At 46.3% G+C, this 22,262-nt stretch overlaps 1 protein-coding gene across 2 annotated transcripts in view; it reads left to right on the top strand.

Annotated features, from left to right (window-relative positions):
• Positions 1-18,709, top strand: part of LOC147123478 (gamma-secretase subunit Aph-1b) — a 100,772-nt gene extending 82,063 nt beyond the window's left edge. For both annotated transcript variants that reach the window (XM_085973554.1, XM_085973564.1), the window contains 3 exons: positions 835-962; positions 8,888-9,011; positions 18,126-18,709. In XM_085973554.1, the coding sequence (XP_085829680.1) occupies positions 835-962; positions 8,888-9,011; positions 18,126-18,142 (269 nt within the window). In that variant the 3' untranslated portion in view covers positions 18,143-18,709. The remainder of the gene's footprint in view (positions 1-834; positions 963-8,887; positions 9,012-18,125) is intronic.
• The last annotated feature ends 3,553 nt before the right edge of the window (positions 18,710-22,262 follow it).

Here is a 22,262-nt window from a genome sequence, read left to right as displayed (position 1 = left end):
GTGCAGCATCCCATGACAAATCTTGGGACCCACTCAGTCGAGTACTGCAGGGCTCCTCCAGAGTGATCCAGGCAGCGGAATCGTTGCTTCAGGATGCAAATGGTTTGCTCTATCATATTTCTTGTGGCAGCATGGCTCTCGTTGTATTCCTGCTGCACATGTGTGCGTGGATTGCGAACTGGAGCCATGAGCCATGTCAGTGGATAGCTGTTGTCACCCAGTAGCCACCCTTTGGTTTGCCGTGGTGTTTGAAATACAGCTGGCACAGAGGACTGCTGCAGAATGAAAAAATCGTGACTGCTGCCAGGATACTGGACATTGACCTGCATGATGTGTTGCCTGTGGTCACACACCACCTGAATGTTGAGGGAGTGGAATCCCTTTTGGTTCCGGTACATGGCAGAGTTGACATGAGACGCATGCAAAGCAATGTGTATGCAGTCAATGTCACCCTGCACCACGGAGAAGCTTGCAAACCCTCACGCTCACTCCGCCTGCTTTTCTCTAGCAAGAGGGAATGAAATGAAGTTATCTCTCTTTGCATAGAGCGCCTCGGTGACCACCCTTATGCAACAGTGCACTACAAACCGCAAGAACTTGCCAAAACTAGACAAAATAGAACCTTCATACTTGTTACACATGGCATAACACCTTTTATATTGTTATAAAACAATGCACCTCCAACTCACGGTGAGCAATGCCAAGAAAGATCTGCTATGGATGAATTAGTAGTTTCTGTTAACAGGATACATGTATATGTAATACCTTGTGATACTCTCTTGGATTATGTTCTACTGTAGTCCCAACATTTCATTGTACTTTCCTTTTTTGCAGCTTTTATGACCATGGCCATCATCCTGCTACATACATTCTGGAGTGTATTATTCTTTGATGGATTTGAGAATAAGCGATGGTGGGCTGTTGTAGCAGTTATTGCAACACACTTGCTCGTGTCAGGACTGGTGAGATTTCTTCTCTTGGATCTGTTTCAGATATTATGCATGTTAAAGTATGTCTGAACTCCTACTGTATTATATGTGGTTTGAGAGTCCCTTATTGTGAAATTTTTACCTTGTATAATTTAAATATTTTCATTATCACAGCATTATAGAATTGCTTCATAATGACAGAAACTGCACATGATCTTCATGTCAAATAAAATGGTCTGTGGAAAGAATGGACTATAGCAAAATTACACTGCCCTTCAGTATATGTGAAATTGGACAGGAATTTTGACGGGCTGTTTGACTATGGGAGTATCACAGCTGAGCTTGGTCTTGTTCTCATATGGCATCCATACAGGTACACATTCCAGCATGGATTGTCAAGAGGTCACTTGATAATTATGAGTGGGAACCCTAGTGGATTTCCCCCCCCTCTCCATAGCTCGAAGATAATGAGGTCTCTTATACCATTCCTACTGCCATTCTGTATGAGATCAGTTAGCTAAGACCAAGGATTAAATCACTACCACTTAAATGGCATTATAATATTGAATGACCAATACTGAAATATCTTATATCTTGAGCATTCTCTGTTGAGGGTAGAGCTGAGAAATACCAAGGGGGCTGAAAACGTTAGTGGGAGTTGTATACAGACCCCCAAACAGTAATGTTGAGGTTGGGGATGGCATTAAATGGGAAGTTAGAGATGTGTGCAATAAGGGCACAGCAGTTATCATGGGTGACTTTAATCTACAGATAGATTGGTCTAACCAAATTAGTAACAATACTGTGGAAGAGGAATTCCTAGTGTGTATACGGGATGGTTTCCTGGACCAATATGTCAAGGAACCAACGAGAGATCAGGCCATCTTAGACTGGGTATTATGTAACGAGAAAGGATTAATTAGCAATCTTGTTTTGCGAGGCCCCTTGGGGAGGAGTGATCATAATATGATAGAATTCTTCGTTAAGATGGAGAGTGAAGTAGTTGATTCAGAGACTTGGGTACTGAATTTAAATAAAGGAAACTACGATGGTATGAGGCGCGAGTTGGCTTGGATGGATTGGGGAATGTTACTTAAAGGGTTGACGGTGAATAGGCAATGGCAAACATTTAAAGATCGCATGGATGAACTACAGAATTTGTTCATCCCTGTTTGGCATAAAAATAAAACAAAAAAGGTGACTCAACATTGGCTAACAAGGGAAATTAGGGATAGCATAAGATCCAAGGAGAGGACATATAGGCCTACAAATTCCGTTGTTTGCGCCAGCCGCTAGCGCCTTAGGAGGAGGAGATGTGGGGTGCTAAGCGGCTAGCGCTCGGGCGCAGCGCGATCTGCGCCTCTCGCCAACTTCAGTTAAGATTTAGCGGCGGCAGCAAGCCTTTGCGCGCGCTCAGCTGCGCGCGCAGATCCTGACGTCATTTCATGGTGCAACGCCCTTTGTGCGCCCCAAACCGGAAATTCAGTGGCGCCGGCCTATTGTGCGCCTGGCGCCCCTAGCGACTGGTAGAGGGGAACGGTTCCCAGTCACTGCGGGGCGTGGGGGGCGCTAATTAAAGGGCACTCCTCCTGCAGTAGAAATGGCAGCCATTTTGCAACACTCCTTCTTTGTGAGAGACGGATCTTTGGAGAGAGACAAAGGTAGAGAGTTTTCTGGTTTGGCTCAACACTCGCACAGGTACTTGTGGCTTCAGGCCACAGCTTTGCACTTGTCTTTAACTTCAGAGCCATAGCATTGATTGGAAACATATAATGGGGGCTGCAATGGGTGGAAACGTTGGGCTTCTCCATTGCATTCAAAGGGCTCAGAGACGCCGTGAGAGAGTGCCAGTCATGGCCAGGCGGAGAAGGGGCAACAGGCGTCGGCAAAGGAGGCCTTACCCACCCAGGGTATACCGCCAGCAGTTCTCATATCTGAACATGTCTGACGAGCAGCGTGTTCGGAGGCTGCGATTCAGAAGGGCGGTGGTCACTGAGATCTGCCACCTGCTTCACGGAGATCTGCAGCCACAGCTGAGGAGCAGGACATCTCTGTCGGTGGCAGTGAAGGTGACGGTGTCTCTCAACTTCTATGCCACTGGCTCCTTCCAATCCGCTACTGGGGACATTTCCAACATCTCCCAGTTTGCGGTACATTGCTGCATCCGCCAGGTCACCAATGCCCTTTTCAGAAGGAGACATCAGTTCATCTCCTTCTCCATGACCGTTGACAAGCAGCAACAGCGTGCAATGGGCTTTGCAGCATTAGCGGGCTTCCCCATGGTGCAGGGCGCCATTGACTGCACGCATGTGGCTTTGCGGGCACCTCTAGAGAATGCCGAGGATTACCGCAACCGGAAGGGCTACCATTCGCTCAACGTGCAGTTGGTGTGTGACCACAGGCAGCTCATCCTAGCTGTCAATGCCTGCTTTCCAGGCAGCAGCCACGATGCCTTCATCCTGCGCCAGACTTCTGTGGCAGACATGTTCCAGGCCCAGCCTCACCCACGAGGATGGCTTCTCGGGGACAAAGGCTATCCTTTGTGCACCTGGCTGATGACCCCGCTCCGTGCGCCCCGCACCCCTGCTGAAGAGGGATACAATGACAGCCATCAAGCAACCAGGAACATCATTGAGCAAACAATCGGCGTCCTGAAGCAACGGTTCCGCTGTCTGGATCGTTCCGGAGGAGCCCTACAGTACTCGCCTGAGCGAGTCTCCCATTTCGTTGTCGTGTGCTGCATGCTGCACAACCTGGCTATCCGCAGGACTCAGCCACTGCCACCAGACATTGGAGGACCACCGGAGGAGGAGGAGGACCAGCACAGGAGGGAGGCAGAAAGTGCAAGGGCCGCCCATCGGCGGCTTATTGCACGTCGGTTCTAGGCCCCCTCTCAGGGAATGGCTTGTGAATGGCACAAGATGAATGTTGCCACTCCACAAGCCCTCAGCCGAGTAGGGCAACCAGGACTTCCAAAAGAAAGCATGGACAGTGCGATTTCAGAAAATGTATTATTTTGACACCTCTGTGCCCTTCCCACATAACAAACTAATGGAGAGAAACCCCCCCCCCAAAAAAACAAATAGACCAGTCTCGGCCTTTCCAAAAAAACAAATAGACCAGTCTCGGCCTTTACAAGTAAAACAAAGACACCAGTATCGGCCTTTACAAGTGAAACAAAACATTTGGCCACACCTTCTACTTTTTCCCCCGCGAGGGTGATGCGTTTCGCATCCGTGACTGGCCCCTGTCCGCCCTGCAGCTCCTCCTCAATGGGACCCCAGTGGCTGCAGCAAGGCTGGGGGAAGGCTGCTGAGGGTCAGATGGCGAGACGGCAGATGCCCTTGGGGGTCGGCCTGGACCAGCTCTGGGCCTGGAGGGGCCGGCTGCTGACTGCTCCAACTCTGCTTGGGCGGCAGCAGTCTGTCCAGCGGCTGGTGGCAGCTGCAATGGAGGAGTGACGGTTTCGGCTGCAGGAATGCTGCCAACCTGACAGATCACAGGTACTCCCTAGTCGCCTGATACATTGGCACTCGCACGGGCCAGCACTGCAGCATGCGCAGCAATCTGCTGAAGCACAGACTGCTGGGCTGCTGCGGCGCGGCGAGTGCCCTGGCGATGCCTGGCCGATCCAGCGAGGGTGGCAGCAGTTAGTGCCCGTGTGGCCCTAGTCTGTATCCGCATGACACCAGCCAGTGAATGCACGGTATGACTGAGCACTTGGCTAGAAGCTGCCTGTGCTGCCGCGAAGTCCTGCAGACTCCTGGCCTGTGCTGCACTGAATTGTTGCAGACTCCTGGCCTGTGCTGCACTGAATTGTTGCAGACTCCTGGCCTGTGCTGCCCCGAATTCCTGTACACTCCTTGACAGTGACTCTATGGAGTCAGGCATCCTTGCCACTGCAGCCATGAGCTCAGTGTGCCTGCGCTCAGCCTGGGCGGCCATTTCCGCTAGGAGCCGCACCTCCTCTGCGCTCACCGTAGCAGGACTGGAGGCCGCACTCACCCTCCGGGGAGAAAGCCGCCGAGCTTCCCCACCCCTCCCGCGTTGCTGCAGCCTGCTGGGCCCCGGAGCTTCACTCTCCCCCGACCCTTCCCCCCTGCTCCCCTCCAGGGAAGACGTGTCCCCATCATCGCCATGGGCTGCCTCGGCTGAGGGTGGCACTGATGGTCCGGCTTCCTCTTCCTCCTCCTCGCCTTCCGATTCACTCACAGTGCCAGCTTGAGGGCCCGCCTCCTCACCTGGCGATTCAGCATCTGAAAGCAGGGAGGCACAAGAGTTGCTTTAGAGTGAGGACAGGGCGGCAGCGAGGGAGGCATGAGTGCTGCTATGCACTGCATTGGTCCGACAGTGGCAAAGGATGCTGTTCTGAGGCGCAAGTGGAAAGAGAGAGGTCAAAAAGGTGATGCCCTTACCATTGGGGCCCACAACAGGGTCGGCATCTCCACTGGCGACGGGGCCAATCAGCCGGCCTGACATAATGCGCTCCACACGCTGCTCCAGGTCGGAGAGCTGTTTGAGGTCAGGATGGCCTCCCCCGGTCTCACGCTGCTGCCTTCGGTTGTGCGCCACCTTGCCCTGCAAGAGAAAGGACGGCCTCTAAGTACAGTGTGAAGCCCTGATCTTGTCTGCACTGCCTCCCATGGTGGACTAGCCCTGACAGTGTGAAGCCCTGACCTTGTCTGCACTGCCTCCCATGGTGGACTAGCCCTGACAGTGTGAAGCCCTGATCTTGTCTGCACTGCCTCCCATGGTGGACTAGCCCTGACAGTGTGAAGCCCTGATCTTGTCTGCACTGCCTCCCATGGTGGAATAGCCCTGACAGTGTGTAAAGTCCTGAATGTGCAAGTGATTTTCATGACAGTCCCATAGCTGCTGGATGAGGGCTGGGCATTAGGGCTTTCAGGTCCCTTTGCCCATAAACTGAGGTGCACATGCAGGGATGAGGAGGACACTGGAAAGGGTACTCACCCTGACAACCCGAGTGAGGTCGTTGAACTTTTTTCGGCATTGTACAGGAGTCCTGGCAACCACGCTGTTGGAGGTCACCCTGTTTGACACCTCCCTCCAGGCTTTCCGATAGGCGCTGGGCAGCGGCCTCCTGCCACCTTCAGGGAACAGAACATGGCACCTGCGCTCCACTGCGCCAACCAGCACCCTCAGGTCACCCTCGCTGAAGCGCTGCGCTCTCTCCCTGGCCTTCTCCATTGTCCTGGGCGTTGTACAGATCAAGCAGCAGTGGTCAGGCCTTGCTTCAGGGCTGCAGTGTGCAGGGCGTGGCAGCCAAACAAATCCACCCTCCCCCTTTAAGAGCTCACCGGCGCCAGAGTGTCTGCCTTCAATCAGCAACTCGCCGCACTTGCGCTGCGCCCGCCCTCGGGTGTATCGCCCCGGGCCGCCGGCTTAGCGCCTAATGATAGTCGTGCATCGTCTGTTTTAGCGCAGCAGCAACCTCTTCGGCGATGCCATTGAATATCGGCGAAGGTGGCGCTAAGTTGCGCCGGGCGCAAACTTCAGCGGCCGCCAGGCTGTAGCGCCCCAAACGTGGCTATACTGAATTTATAGGCCATAAATTGGCCAGAAAAAGCAGCAAACCTGAGGATTGGGAGCAGTTTAGGATTCAGCAAAGGAGGACAAAGGGATTAATTAAGAGGGGGGAAATAGAGTATGAGAGTAAGCTTGCAGGGAACATAAAAACTGACTGTATAAGCGTCTATAGATATGTGAAGAGAAAAAGATTGGTGAAGTCAAGCGTAGGTCCCTTGCAGTCAGAATTGGGAATTTATAATGGGGAACAAAGACATGGCAGACCAATTAAATACATACTTTGGCTCTGTCTTCACAAAGGAGGACACAAATAAACTCCCAGAGATGTCGGGGAACATAGGGTCTAATGAGAGGGAAGAACTGAATGAAATCAGTATTTGTAGGAAAATGGTGTTAGGGAAATTGACGGGATTGAAGGCTGATAAATCCCCAGGGCCTGATGATAATCTACATCCTAGGGTACTTAAGGAAGTGGCCCTAGAAATAGTAGATGCATTGCTGGTCATCTTCCAAAATTCTATAGACTCTGGAACAGTTCCCATGGCTTGGAGGGTAGCTAATGTAACCCCACTATTTAAAAAAGGTGGTAGAGAAAAAATCGGTAAGCCTGACCTCGGTAGTGGGGAAAATGCTAGAGTCCATTATAAAAGATGTAATAGCAGAGCACTTGGAAAACAGTGACAAGATCAGACAAAGTCAACATGGATTTACAAAAGGTAAATCATGCTTGACTAATCTACTGGAATTTTTTGAGGATGTAACTGGTAGAATAGATAAGGGAGAACCAGTGGATGTGGTGTATTTGGACTTTCAGAAGGCTTTCGATATGGTCCCGCATAAGAGACTAGCGTGCAAAGTTAAAACACATGGGATTGGGGGTAAGGTACTGACTTGGATAGAAAACTGGTTGGCAGACAGGAAGCAAAGAGTTGGAATAAACGGGTCTTTTTCCGAGTGGAAGGCACTGACTAGTGGGGTACCGCAGGGATCGGTGCTAGGACCCCAGTTATTCACAATCTATATTAATGATCTAGACGAGGGAACTAGATGTAATATCTCCAAGTTTGCAGACAACACAAAGCTGGGTGGGCGTGTGTACTGTGAGGAGGATGCAGAGGAACTCCAGTACAATTTGGACAGGTTGGGCGATTGGGCAGATGCATGGCAGATGCAGTATAATGTGGATAAATGCAAGGTTATCCACTTTAGTGGCAAAAACAGGAAGGCAGATTATTATCTGAACGGCAATAGATTGGGAAAAGGGGAAGTGCAACGAGACCTGGGTGTTCTTGTGCACCAGTCGTTGAAGGTAAGCATGCAGGTGCAGCAGGCGGTTAAGAAGGCAAATGGTATGCTGGCCTTCATAGCGAGAGGATTCGAGTACAGGAGCAAGGATGTCTTGCTGCAGTTGTGCAGGGCCTTGGTGAGACCACACCTTGAGTTTTGTGTGCAGTTGTGGTCACCTTATCTGTGGAAGGATGTTCTTGCCATGGAGGGAGTGCAGCGAAGATTCACCAGGCTGATACCTGGGATGGCAGGAATGACGTATGAGGAGAGATTGGGTCGATTAGGCTTATATTCGCTAGAGTTTAGAAGAATGAGAGGGGATCTCATTGAAACTTATAAAATTCTAACAGGACTAGACAGACTAGATGCAGGAAGGATGTTCCCGATGGCGGGGGAGTCCAGAACCAGGGGTCACAGTCTAAGGATAAGGGGTAAGCCGTTTAGGACTGAGATGAGGAGGAATTTCTTCATCCAGAGAGTGGTGAACCTGTGGAATTCTCTACCACAGAAGGCAGTTGAGGCCAATTCATTAAATATATTCAAGAAGGAGTTAGATATATTTCTTAAGGCTAAGGGGATCAAGGGATATGGGGAGAAAGCAGGGACAGGGTACTGAGTTTGGATGATCAGCCATGATCGCATTGAATGGTGGAGCAGTCTCGAGGGGCCGAATGGCCTACTCCTGCTCCTATCTTCTATGTTTCTATGAGAGATTTTTGGCACAGACATGATGGACTGAATGGCCCCCTTCTGTGCCGTAAATTTTTATTTTTCAATGATTACAATTACATTTGTTTCCTCTCCCTAGGGCAGGAATGGTGAGGTCAAACTTAGTATCCACTTGACCCCTTGTCAGCTAACAGCACAGACATGGATCTTTCCAGTCTGCATGCTTTACTACTACAACCCATGCTGCTTTTACACATTGTGCCATTGATGAGATTCTCTTTAAAGCATTCCAGGTGTTTGGTATCTATTATGTACTGTTGCATGTTTGTTTTTTTCTCCAAAATGCAATATAATTATTTTATATTGTATTTGTAGCCCAGCAAATGGACATAACTATACAAGACATAATATCAGACATAACAATACTACAGTATTTGTTCTTTCCTATCCTGCAGACATTTCTGAATCCAATGTATGAGGGCAGCCTTATTCCAGCATATGTGATTATGGTCCTTATGGCAACTTGGACTTACTTTACAGCAGGTGGATCATTGCAAAATCTTCAACACTTCTTCATGTGTAAGTCCATCTTATTCAAATCGTGGATCAAAAATGAAAATCACATAGGGAATACGTGTACCAGTTTTAAAAAAAAGTCTTCACAATATTTATATTGTAGCAACAATTTAAGGATACTCTACAGAAAACAACATTTCAATTTTTGCAGAGGACACTGAAATAGAGAGCAATAGAGGATGCAGTTAATAATTTGCAGAAAGATTTAGGTCAGTTATGCAATTGGGCAGACAGATGGCATGTTTACTGCTGACATGTAAAGTATTGCATGTTAGGTGCAAAACTGAGATGTAAATATACAAAGGAAGGAACAGAATTAGCTTGGTATGTTTGTCACTTTCAGTGTCAAAACAATGTTAAAAAGCAATGAAAAAAGGCAAAAAGAATATTGGTCTACATAACTAAAATAGTGGAATGTAATTTTCCAGATGTTATGCTCAGACCATTATAATGTAATGGTTAAACCATGCTTGAAGTACTGTATGCAATTTTGATCACTAAGCTTCATTGGAGAAGATGCAGAGAAGAGCAACAAGAGTGTTCCAATGTAAGGGGAATGAACTATCCATAACAAGTAGAAGATGAGTGGAATACCTTTAAAGGAATAATGCTGAGCATGTGGGATAAATACATTCCTGGAACCAACAAGCTCAGACTAAACAAATTTTGCCCTAAATGACTTATGAAACAAATTAAAAGTGAAATGAAGAGGGGAGAAAGGAGAATGGTTCCGGTGATCAGAGAGGCAAAGGAGGAGTCTAGAAAAAGTGCAGCAGCAGAGGCTAAATGCAACAGTAAAAATGTATTTCAGTACCACAACAGGAAAAGAGTAGCCAAGAGAAAAGGTCAGAAGTATAAAAGGGGTTTGAAAGCGTGGATGTACATAAAATAGTAAAGCAGTGTCCCAAGGCTTGGTGTTGGTGTCACTTTTTGCTTTTCTTTTATGTAAATGATTTAAATTCAAAATATCAATGTAAATTTGCAGAAGGTATAAAACTAGATGGGGCAGTAGAATCAGAGGAGGCAGTTCAGAAATAGAATAGAAACTTAGAAAAATAGGAGTAGGCCCTTCAATATGATCATGGCTGATCCTCTATCTCAATACCATATTCCTGCTCTCTCCCCATACCCCTTGATGCCTTTTGTGTCTAGAAATCTATCCTTAAATATATTCAGTGACTTGGCCTCCATAGCCTTCTCTGGTAGAGAATGCCACAGGTTCACCACCCTCTGAGTGAAGAAATTTCTCCTCATCTCGGTCCTAAATGCACCCTGTATCCTGAGACTGTGACCCCTCGTTCTAGACCCCCCCCCCCCCCCCCAGCCAGGGGAAACATCCTGCATCCAGTCTGTCTAGCCTTGTCAGAATTTTATACATTTCAATGAGATCCCCTCTCATTTTTCTAAACTGTAGTGAATACAGGCCTAGTCGACCCAATCTCTCCAATGTGTTGGATAAAAAATGTAATTAGGCAGAAAAATGGCAGATGAAATTTACATAGGCAAATGTAAGATTGGTAATCAAAAATGAAGTGACATGTACTTCGCTTGTGGCTATTAAGTGAGGTTACTGTCTTCTAATGTGTTCAGTTCTTGAATGAAAATATCTCCCACAGTTTATTGGGTAAATTCAACTTATGGTATGGTACTAAGATCCTTGGTTCAATTCCGAATCTTTGTTGAATTAGTTAATCTCAGCCAGACATCAGCTGGAGCATTACAGTTGACTTCAGGGAAAAGACTGAAATAAAGAAATTACTTTTTAGCTTGGACAAAAAATTCAAGGGAAAACGAGTTGCATTATATGCAAACAAAAAAAAAAGATAAAGTGCATCTATTGCAGTGCTCAGAGTGTGAGAAAACAATTATGTCACAGGAAGATATATATTTAAGAGCACTAAGGCTTGGTTGCAAACTGGGTGGGAGTGGAAAAGGAACGTCTCGGCTTATAGTATTTTTTAGGAGAGACAGAATCGGTAAGAAATAAGGAGCTGTGGCAATATTAATGAAGATGGGAATATGTGGTTTAGAGAGTACTAATATACATTTAAAAATATGGTTAGAGATCAAATATTTAAAAAAAGGGATTGTTAAATTAGTGGGGTTATAGTACGGACACCCTAATTGTGGGAGGGAAATGAAAGGAAGTTTGTAGACAGATCATGGAGACCAACATCCTTGTGCGGAGGTTTGCCAGTACTGTTGGGGGGGTTTTAAACTAACTTGGCAGGGGGATGGGATACGGAGTGGACCTATAGTAGGGGGTGATGCACAGCCAAATATAGAGGAAACAAGTCAGCCTGGAAGGCAGAGCAAATATGTAACGGCACAAGGGAGTATGGTAAGGCTGGATGGCAGTTATTTTAATGCAAGGAGTCTTGCGAGTAAGGCAGATGAATTGAAGGTGTTGATGAACACATGGGAGTATGATATTGTTGCTATCACAGAGACACGGTTGAGGGAGGGGCAGGACTGGCAGCTCAATATTCCGGGGTATAGAATCTTCAGGCGAGACAGAGGGGGGTGTAAAAGAGGAGGGGGTGTCGCAATATTAATCAAGGAGGCAATTACTGCAGTAAGGAGGGATGATATCTTAGCAGGTTCCTCCAATGAGGCCATATGGGTAGAACTTAAAAACAAAAAGGGGGCAAGCACTTTGCTGGGAGTGTACTATAGGCCCCCAAACAGTCAAGGGGAGATAGAGGAACAGATATGTAGGCAAATCTCAGAAGTGTAGAAAAAATAGGGTAATAATAGTAGGGGATTTCAACTTCCTCAATATTAACTGGGATAGTCAGAATGTGAAAGGCTTAGAGGGTGCGGAATCCTTAAAGTGCATCCAGGAGAGCTTTTTGAGCCAGCATGTAGAAAGTCCTACAAGACAGGGGGCGGTACTGGACCTAATTCTAGGGAATGTAGCCGGGCAAGTGGTAGAAGTGTCAGTAGGAGAGCATTTTGGTGATAGTGACCATAATTCGGTGAGATTTAAGATGGTCATGGAAAAGGACAAAGATGGACTGGAAATAAAGGTTCTAAATTGGGGGATGGCTGATTTTAATATGATAAGGCAGGATCTGGCCAAAGTGGACTGTGATCAGCTACTTGTAGGAAAATCCACATCAGAGCAATGGGAGTCTTTCAGAAAGGAAATAGAGAGAGTACAACGCCAACATATTCCTGTAAAGGCCAAGGGTGGGACCAACAAGCCCAGAGAACCCTGGATGTCAAGGGATATACAAGAATGGATTAGGGAAAAAAAGGGAGACTTTTGGCAGATACAAAGGACTAAAAACAGTGGAAGCCCTAGAGGAGTATAGAAAGTGCAGGGGGATACTTAAAAAAGAAATTAGGAGAGCGAAGAGGGGGCATGAAAAAACACTGGCGGGCAAAATAAAGGAAAATCCCAAGGTGTTTTATAAATATATTAAGGGCAAGAGGATAACCAGGGAAAGAGTAAGGCCCATTAGGGACCAAAGTGGCAAATATGTGTGTAGAGCCGGAAGATGTAGGTGAGGTTTTAAATGAATATTTTGCATCTGTGTTCACTATGGAGAAGGGTGATGTAGGCATAGAAATCAGGCAGGGGGATTGTGATATACTTGAACAAATTAGTATTGAGAGGGAGGAGGTACTAGCGGTTTTAGCGGGCTTAAAAGTGGATAAATCCCCAGGCCCTGACGAGATGTATCCCAGGCTGCTGTGTGAGGCAAGGGAGGAGATTGCAAGGGCTCTGACACAAATTTTCAGAACCTCTCTGGCCACAGGGGAGGTGCCAGAGGACTGGAGAACAGCTAACGTAGTACCATTGTTCAAGAAGGGTAGTAGGGATAAACCAGGGAATTGCAGGCCAGTGAGCCTAACATCAGTGGTAGGGAAATTATTGGAAAAAATTCTGAGGGACAGAATTAGTCTCCACTTGGAGAGGCAGGGATTAATCAGGGATAGTCAGCATGGCTTTGCCAGGGGGAGATCATGTCTGACCAATTTGATTGAATTTTTTGAGGGGGTGATTAGGTGTGTGGATGAGGGTAGTGCTATTGATGTAGTCTACATGGACTTCACTAAGGCTTTTGACAAAGTCCCACATGGGCGACTGGTCAAGAAGGTAAGAGCCCATGGTATCCAGGGCAATTTGGCACATTGGATCCAAAATTGGCTTAGTGGCAGGAGGCAGAGGGTGATGGTCGAAGGTTGTTTTTGTGACTGGAAGCCTGTGTCCAGTGGTGTACCGCAGGGATCGGTGCTGGGTCCTTTGCTGTTTGTAGTGTACATTAATGATTTAGATATGAATGTAGGAGGTATGATCAGTAAGTTCGCAGATGACACGAAAATTGGTGGAGTGGTAAATAGCGAGGAGGGAAGCCTCAGGCTACAGGACGATATAGATGGGATGGTTAGATGGGCAGAACAGTGGCAAATGGAATTTAACCCTGAAAAGTGTGAGGTGATGCATTCTGGGTGGACTAACAAGCCAAGGGAATACACAACGAATGGTAGGATCCTAGGAAGGACAGAGGATCGGAGGGACCTTGGTGTGCATGTACAGGAAACTCTCTTTTATCTGGCACCGACGGGACCGGTGTGGTGCCGGTTGATCAAAAAGTCAGAACTACAGAGAGGTATACTTACCAATGTACGAGAGCCCCGTACACGGCCACGGGTGCAGGAGCCCCGGTTACACGGCACTTGTGCAAGAGTCCCGGTTACACGGCCACATATCCAGGAGTCCCTGTTGCATGGCCACAGGTGCAGGAACCTCAGTTACACGGCCACAGATCCAGGAACCCCGGTTACACGGCCACTAATATATAGTAAAACTTACCTGAACCTACTCCTGAATTTTGCCGGTTAAGAGAGATTTCCAGATATTTAGGTGCCGGTTAAAAGAGAGTTTCCTGTACATAGATCCCTGAAGGCAGCAGAACAGGTGGATAAGGTGGTTAAAAAGGCATATGGGATACTTGCCTTCATTAGCCAAGGCATAGAATATAAGAGCAGGGCGGTTATGATGGAGCTGTACAAAACGCTAGTTAGGCCACAGCTGGAATACTGTGTGCAGTTCTGGTTGCCACACTATAGGAAGGATGTGATTGCATTGGAGAGGGTGCAGAGGAGATTCACCAGGATGTTACCTGGGCTGGAGCGCTTCAGCTATGAAGAGAGACTGGACAGGCTGGGGTTGTTTTCCTTAGAGCAGAGAAGGCTGAGGGGGGACCTGATTGAGGTGTACAAAATTATGAGGGGCATAGATAGGGTAGATAGAAAGGAACTTTTTCCCCTTTAGTAGAGGGGTCAATAACCAGGGGGCATAGTTTCAAGGTAGAGGGCAAGAGGTTTAGAGGGGATTTGAGGAAAAACTTTTTCACCCAGAGGGTGGTTGGAATCTGGAACTCACTGCCTGAAAGGGTGGTAGAGGCAGGAACCCTCACAACATTCAAGAAGCATTTAGATGAGCACATGAAACGCCATAGCATACAAGGCTACGGACCAAGTGCTGGAAAATGGGATTAGAATAGACGGGGCTTGATGGCCGGCACGGACAGGATGGGCCGAAGGGCCTCTTTCTGTGCTGTATAACTCTATGGGGGAGAAATTCAGTTGGCTGCGCCACCTATTAGCGCCTTAAGAGGGCGCTTAGTGGGTCGCAAGCCACTGGCCACACCTCCCGCTAAATTCAGCGGGATGCTAGTGGTGGCGCTAGCCGTTAGCGCTGCGCCGCGACCGATGATGTCATCGGTGTGCGCAGCGCCCTGCTGACGCCCCGGCCGCGCTATCTGGAAGCGCTCCCTGATTTACCGCCGGACGCTATGTGCGACCGGTTCAGGGGGGCCTACCTGCGGCGGTGGAGGCGCAAATTAAAGGAGGTACGGGGCGGCCATTTTTGTTGCTGGCTGCCTGCCAGCACACCTCTGCGCTGCCGTCCCAGGCCTCCTGAACCCCCCCCCCCCCCCCCCCGCGGAGTGCCGGTTGCGTTCCAAGAGCCTGGCACTTCTCCTCGGTGCCGGGCTCTTTTGCCGGCACTCGTGATCCTCGGGGGCCCAGCTGGGCCCCAGATCGCGCTGCACGAGGCCCCTCCCCTTTAAGTAGGGGAGGAAGGCCTGCAGTACACGCTGCGGCACGTTGCGCCACGATATTCAGTCGCAGCGCCCCAAGACGGATGCGGGGCGCCTCCAGTAGCGCCGTGCTTCCCTTTGGGGCGCTACCACTGAATTTCCAGCGGGCAGCCGCGAATGCTGCCGGGGCGCTACTTTTAGCGCTCTGTCGAGGCTGGCGCCCCAATCGGGGCTATAGTCAATTTCTCCCTCTATGACTCTGAGTAGAAATAACAAAATTATGGTTCTAGGACATTTTAATTAGCCACTCATTGATTGGGAAATGGAGCGAGAAAATGGAGAACCGGGAATAGAATTCTTAAAAGATCTGCAGGGCTCCTTCCTTAAGCAGTATATTTGTATGCCTGCATGGGGAGAAGCGTGGCTAGATCTAGGTTTGAGTAATGAAATAGTTGAGGTTGATGAGTTAAGTGTTGGTGGTCACCTCTTCAGCAGTGACTATAATATGATCGGACTCATGGTCCAAATAGAAAGGTGGAAACTTAGTACGAAAACAAGGGCACTAGATTCAAATAGGGTCGATTTTAGAAAGATGAGTAGTGAGCTAGCTGAGGTGAGGTGGCACACCAGACTGTGGATCACCGATGAGATATTTTTAAATAGGAGGTTGCTAAGGTAGAGAATAAAGATAGACAATTAACTATACAATAACTAAAATTCAAGAAGGACCTATGGGTACGATTAAAAATGGGTATGAATAAAAATGAGAGAATATGACAAAATAAGTAAGAGGTTAGAGAGTATGAGGAGAGAATCTTAAAAAAAAAACAGCAAAGTATTTTACAAATATATCAGTAAAAAGAGAATTGTTAAATGTGAGATGAGACCCCTGACAGGAAAGGAAAATATAAATTGTCAGGTTGCTTAACAAGTCGTCTTCTTAGGCAGTCCCTCGGAACCGAGGATGACTTGCTTCCACATTAAACAAGTACTTCAAAGGAGAAAGGATTTTGTGGAGGAGGAAAATCCTAAATTGGTTAAAAGTGAGATGAGAGATTTTATAATAAATAAAAGGAAAATATTCGAGAAATTAGTTAAGCTAAAAGGAGACAAAGTACTGGTACCTGATGGAATACATACAAGGATATGGGGGAAATGGAAGCCCTATAAGTTATATTGTTGAGAGTCTTGTGTGCTAGAGGACTGGAGAGTGGCTAATGTAATACCTATTTTCACAAAGGAAGATAGCTAACCTAGATAATGAGAGGCCAGTTTGTCTAACATCTGTGGTAAAGATTAAATTACTAAATATCTGAAGAGAAAATAATTCAAAGCAACCAACATGGATTTTGAAAAGGAAGATCATGTCTCACCAATCTGATGAGGTGGCAGATATGGCAGATGGGGGAATGCAGTAGATGTTACGTACAGAAAGTTTTCAACAAGGCACCACATAGGAGACTATTAGATAAGATTAATGAGTATGGAATTAACGAAGGCTAACAACTGTATTAAATACTGATTCAAAGGAACAAAAGAGAGTAGGAGATAGGGGCAGCTTCTCAGCGTGATTGGAAGTGGGTAGTGGTGCCCAACAGGTTTCTTTTGTGGAACCGCTTCTGTTCACTGTGTACTGTACATCAGTGATTTGGCTATAAAGCTGGAATAAGTGGTGTCCAGATTTGCAGGCGATACTAAAATAGAAGGCATAGTAAATTATTCTGAGGCCCAAAGCAAGCTGCAAGGGGATAGTGATAAGATGATGGAATGGGCAAAAATGTGACTGATGGAAGTCAATATCATTAAATTTGAGGTGATACATTTTGGTTAAAAAAAAAGAAATAATTTCTACTTTGAATGGGGGAAAGCTGGGTGCTGTGGAAGAGCAGAGGGATTTGCTCCCCCCACCGCCCCGATCCATTAAAACACAAATGTGTAGTAAAATGTATGCAGAAATAAGCCAACAGAATGTTTCCACACTGCATCAATAATAAAGTAAATCCTATCACAGTATACTATGCTTAAATAAAACTGATCCAACGGTTGTATGCAGTTTTTCTGCATTATAGTGAGTTTTACTGGGGCCCCTGGGCACAGACCCTGTAGGCCCATACGTTAACCCGCCCCTGGCTGGAAGGCTGTATTGTTGAAGGGCAATCTTTTGCTAATGAGGCAGACAGCTTCGAAAAGAGCTTGTAGTTCCCCTGTCTGCAATGGAATGGGTGGGTTGTCTTATGAGGAAAGGTTGGACAGGCTAGGCTTGTATCCACTGGAGTTTAGAAGAATAAGAGGTGACATGATTGAAACATATAAGATCCTGAGGGGTCTGGACAGGGTGGATGTGGAGAGGATGTTTCCTCTTCTGGGAGAATCTAGAACTAGGAGTCACTGTTTAAAAATAAGGGTTCGCCCATTTAAGACAGATGAGGAGAAACTTTTTCTCACAGAGGGTCATCTTTGGAACTCTCTTCCTCAGAGGGCGGTGGAAGCAGAGTCTTTGAATATTTTTAAGGCAGAGGTAGATAGATTCTTAGTAAGCAAGGGGGTGAAAAGTTATCGGGGGTAGGCGGGAATGTGGAGTAATCGGATCAGCCATGATCTTATTGAATGGCGGAGTAGGCTTGAAGGGCTGAGTGGCCTACTCCTGCTCCTAATTTGTATGTACAAGCTTGATTCATAATGTCTGAGCAGAAAGTAACATGTTGGTCACAAAGGGTTTATTTTTCATTTTTCTGCCACATTTTGAATGTGGAGACTGGAATAGAAGCTAAGGAAAGAGCAGAAGTGTTTAGGTGGAAAAGTAAAAGTTAGTCTTGCAACAACAAAGTAAAAGTGAGACAGTGAGTCCACCTGAACAGGCAGACAGGTCCTCGGTTTTAACATCTCATCTGAAAGATGGTACCTGCAAGAATGCAGCACTCCCTCAGTATTCCACTGAATTTCACCCTACACTATGTTCACGTGGCAACAACCATCTGACTCAGATTGTGCCACCACTGGGCCAAGCTGACACTCTCGTGGTTAAGAACATGCTAACATTTTTTTCCTCTCTCCTTTGCTTCAGGTAAGAAAAACAAATAGTATTGCTACACAGGCTGGCTCCTGATAGAAACACAAACCACAGCTCCAGGATGAGATCTTGCCAGAAACTGCACAGTGCTGGAATACTAACAGCAGCCTCGGTCACAGATGAAGCAATACCACAGCAAATGATATTTACAGGGAACAATTCTAAACCGAAGACAGGATTCCATCGTTCTTCTGTTTGACTCTTGTGGGACTGCCTGCGCACTTGTGTGTGTGTGGGTGTGTGCAAGAGAACTTTTTTACTGAACAGAAAAGTTTGCAATTACAAAGCATTGTGCCATGATTGGGGATGGAAAATTTTAGGTTTTGCGGTAATTGATGGGCTATTGCTTTTTATAAATTAGAAATGTAATTCTTATACAACCTGGAAATGGTACTCTCTATAAAACTTGTTTATGCAGTGCTCAGTATACCAGGTTAAATGTATAAGGTGTATTGTGGACCTGGAACCATTCATGTACCAGGATTTTATTACAGTTTCATCTTTAAAGTCATTTTTTTGACATTATTATGAGTCATGTTTAACAGCGCATTCAAATAATAAAGTCTGGTTATGAAATACTATGTCTTGAGCATTCTTCAGCTGGATTATTACCTCCGCTCCACACGAGCCTCCTCCCACCAATGTTCCTGCTAATTTTATTGGGGGTGAGCGGCACATTATTACTTTATAGGATATTTATCTTACATTTCTAAACAACATTCTACACTTTGATAACTTTCATTTGTTCTGCACCCCCCTTCTCCTCCCCCCCCCCCCCCCCTTGCCTTCAGAACCCCACAGTTTCAAAAACTGGCCTCCCAACAGGTCCAAACATTGAAGTCTGGTCTGACCTGGTCACTGCGCAGACCTCTGATTCTCCGCCCCCTCCCCACTCCTCCAGCAAGGGGCTTCCAGTGCTCGCCAATGGCAATACAAGGGTTAATCCATTACAAAGTGCGATTTTTAAAACATGCGCCTCTTACATTTGAAAGCTCAAGCGTATTAATCCAACAGATTCCAAGAATAGATGAGAGCAAATCACAGATGGTGCACAGAAAGGCTTAAATTTTTCCTTTCTCCTTATAAATAAAGGCACAATTCAGGAGTTTATTTTACATTATCATCCAGTATACAACCCATCTGGTTCTGACAGGTTCCAGGCCCACCTTCCAAATGATTGGCCAATAATGACAACCTCCACTGGCAATAAAGAAAGTTGATTTTCCTTGTATTACACACAAAAGCTGATACATGGGTTGAAAAGCTGATGGTTATTGTGTATGAAATAGACCTGGCCCTCACCTTTACCAACATGGCAGACAGCCAACAAATTTCAGAAAGCAAATTGCTATAGAGCCACCCAGTGGCCAGAGAGTACACTGCAGATAGACTTAATCCAAGCTTTTTAATAGGGGAATTGACAGTCACAGGCTTGTGACTGAAAAGGATTACAAAGGCTGACTGCTCTGAATGAGAAAACCCTGTTAGAGTGCCTACATGTGTCATAAGTCAATTGTTTCTAAACCCTGTTACATTTAACATTGAAAACACCCTAAGGAATGTAGACAGCACATACCATTATTGATAAGGTATAGATGATGTTCTGATTTAGGGAGAACAGAAACATCATCAAAGGTTGGAAAGTCCTACGAATAAAGAACTCACAATGTGATGCTGACTATGAATATGAAAGTACAAAGGACACACACTTACATCAGGACTTAAGACCAATGGAGAAAATGTGGAAGCAATCATAAAAACGTCATGGAATAAAAACCACCTGCAACAGCATCTTGACATGTCGAACTATTTCTGAGAGTTCCTGTTAGTTCTCAGAGATAGGCATGGAGCTGGTAGGTGATAATATGCTGGAGTCTTTGAGGAAAAAAGAGAAGTTAGAGATGATGGAGACGACAGATGGGTGGAGAGTGGGTTGTTTGTGGAAGGGTTAATTACAGCTGTTTTGAAGGGAAAGCAAATCCATAAAAAATGTCAACTAGCGTAAAGCCAGGAGAGGTTGTTGAGTGATCAGACATTGAGTGGGTAAGGTAGCAGGAGGTGGGTCTTGTTGAAGAGATGAGTTTGGCCAGGGCAAACTGAGGTGGGAGGCAGAAACTGCAAAGTGATGTGGGTTTGGTGCAATGAGATAAATTGCATTTGATAAATTTGAGAAAATTTGGCCTAGGTCCATAGGCCTGTTGCTTTACCCTCCCCCACCCCCTCCATATCCTCCAACCCAATGATTTCCAATGTAGCCTTGGAGGAACTCGAGGATTTTAGAATATGAGGCCTTCCTCCTGTCCATGTCCGTTCTCTTCTGTTATGCGCTGCTTTCTCCTGTAAACAGTGATTCGAAACCCCGGAGAAACAACATAAACTCCATTTACGCCGTTTTTCCGGGGTTTCAGCATATTTCCTGCCAGTTATAGTGGATGATCAGGAGCACCTTTGCAGAAATTCAACTCCTAATGAACTCTCTTGTGTTTTTATTGATTTGAGCTAGTCTCAGATTTTTTGGGTTATTCAACCCACAGATTACACCACATTGTAAAAGGATTAATGATAAACACAAAGTGCTATTTGGTCCCACAGTTTTCCTGATCAGAGTTAGTGTCAAGCTGGTGAGTTAGGTGACACTCTTGCCTCTGAGCCAGATGGTTATCAGTTTAATCCTCACTCCAGAGATTGGAGCACATAATCTAGACTGACACTTCAGTGCAGTACTGAGGGAAACATTAAAGTGAGGTGCTGTCTGGCCTTTCAGATGGGTGTAAAAGATCACATTGCACTCCATGTATGAGAGCAAGGAGTTCTCCCAGTAACCTTTCTACCATCTACAAGGCATAAGTAAGTGTGATGGAATACTCTCCACTTGCCTGGATGAGTGCAGCTCCAACAACACTCAAGAAGCTCGACAACATACAGGACAAAGCAGCCCACTTGATTGGCACCCCTTCCACCACCTTAAACATTCAATCCATCCACCACCGGCATACCGTGGCTGCAGTGTGTACCATCTACAAGATGCATTGCAGCAACTTGCCAAGGCTTCTTCGGCAGTACCTCCCAAACCCGCGACCTCTTCCACCTAGAAGGACAAGGGCAGCAGATGCATGGGAACACCACCACCTCCAAGTTCCCCTCCAAATCACACACCATCCTGACTTAGAAGTATACCGCCAATCCTTCATCGTCGCTAGTTCAAAATCCTGGAACTCCCTCCCTAACAGCACTGTGGGAGGACCTTCACCACACGGACTGCAGCGGTTCAAGAAAGCGGCTCACCACCACCTTCTCAAGGGCAATTAGGGACGGGCAATAAATGCGGGCCTTGCCAGCAATGCCCACATCCCATAATCGAATTTTAAAAAAACCTGTCCGACATTTATCCCTCAACAAACAGATTATCTCATCATTGCTGTTTGTGGGACCTTACTGTGTGCAAATGGGTTGCCACGTTTCCGTATGTTACTTCAAAAAATTACTTAATTGGCTGTCCCCTGCCACAAAGAAATAGGGGGCCATATTTTGTGACCCCTATGGATGTGTAAGAGGTGTGTACACGCCCATAGGGGCCGTGCAAGTTCCGGGTTTAGGCATGTGAAGCTCATGCGCTAAAACCCGGCACTTGCGATCTGTCAAGAATCTTCTTGACAGATCCTCCGCATCCCCAGGAAAAGGACCTCTGCGGGTGGAGAGTTGCGCTATTTGCCCAACTTCCGCCCGCTGAATGCCTGTGAAATTCTTACGCCTGGTAAAAGGGCTGATTTTATCAGCATAAGAGTTTTAAAAAACAGAAAAATAAAATGTTATCACTTACTTATACATTAAAAACCCTGTCCAATAAGCTAAGTTTATTTTTAGCCCTGTTAAAACATATACATTTTTTTTCCAAAAAATTAAATTTGTGTTTGTTATTTAATTAAATGCCATTTTAATTAATTTAAAAAAAATTATTTCATGTGTTTGTGTATTTTTTAAGTCATACCCATTCATACTTATGACAGTTCCATACGTACAGAACTGTCAAAAGTATGAATGAGGATTCCCTTCTCTCAATGTTTGGGCTTGCCCACGTGATCCCAGGGGCGCTTGCGAACCACCTGTGCCCCTGGGGTACATGGGCCTCTA

This window comes from Somniosus microcephalus, chromosome 2 (assembly GCF_052327205.1).
Source record: "Somniosus microcephalus isolate GS21.2 chromosome 2, FLI_Smic_1.0, whole genome shotgun sequence".
In the NCBI taxonomy this organism is placed as follows: Eukaryota; Metazoa; Chordata; class Chondrichthyes; order Squaliformes; family Somniosidae; genus Somniosus; species Somniosus microcephalus.
The sequence above is the reverse complement of the archived record's forward strand: the minus strand, read 5'-3'. Positions and strand labels throughout refer to the sequence as shown.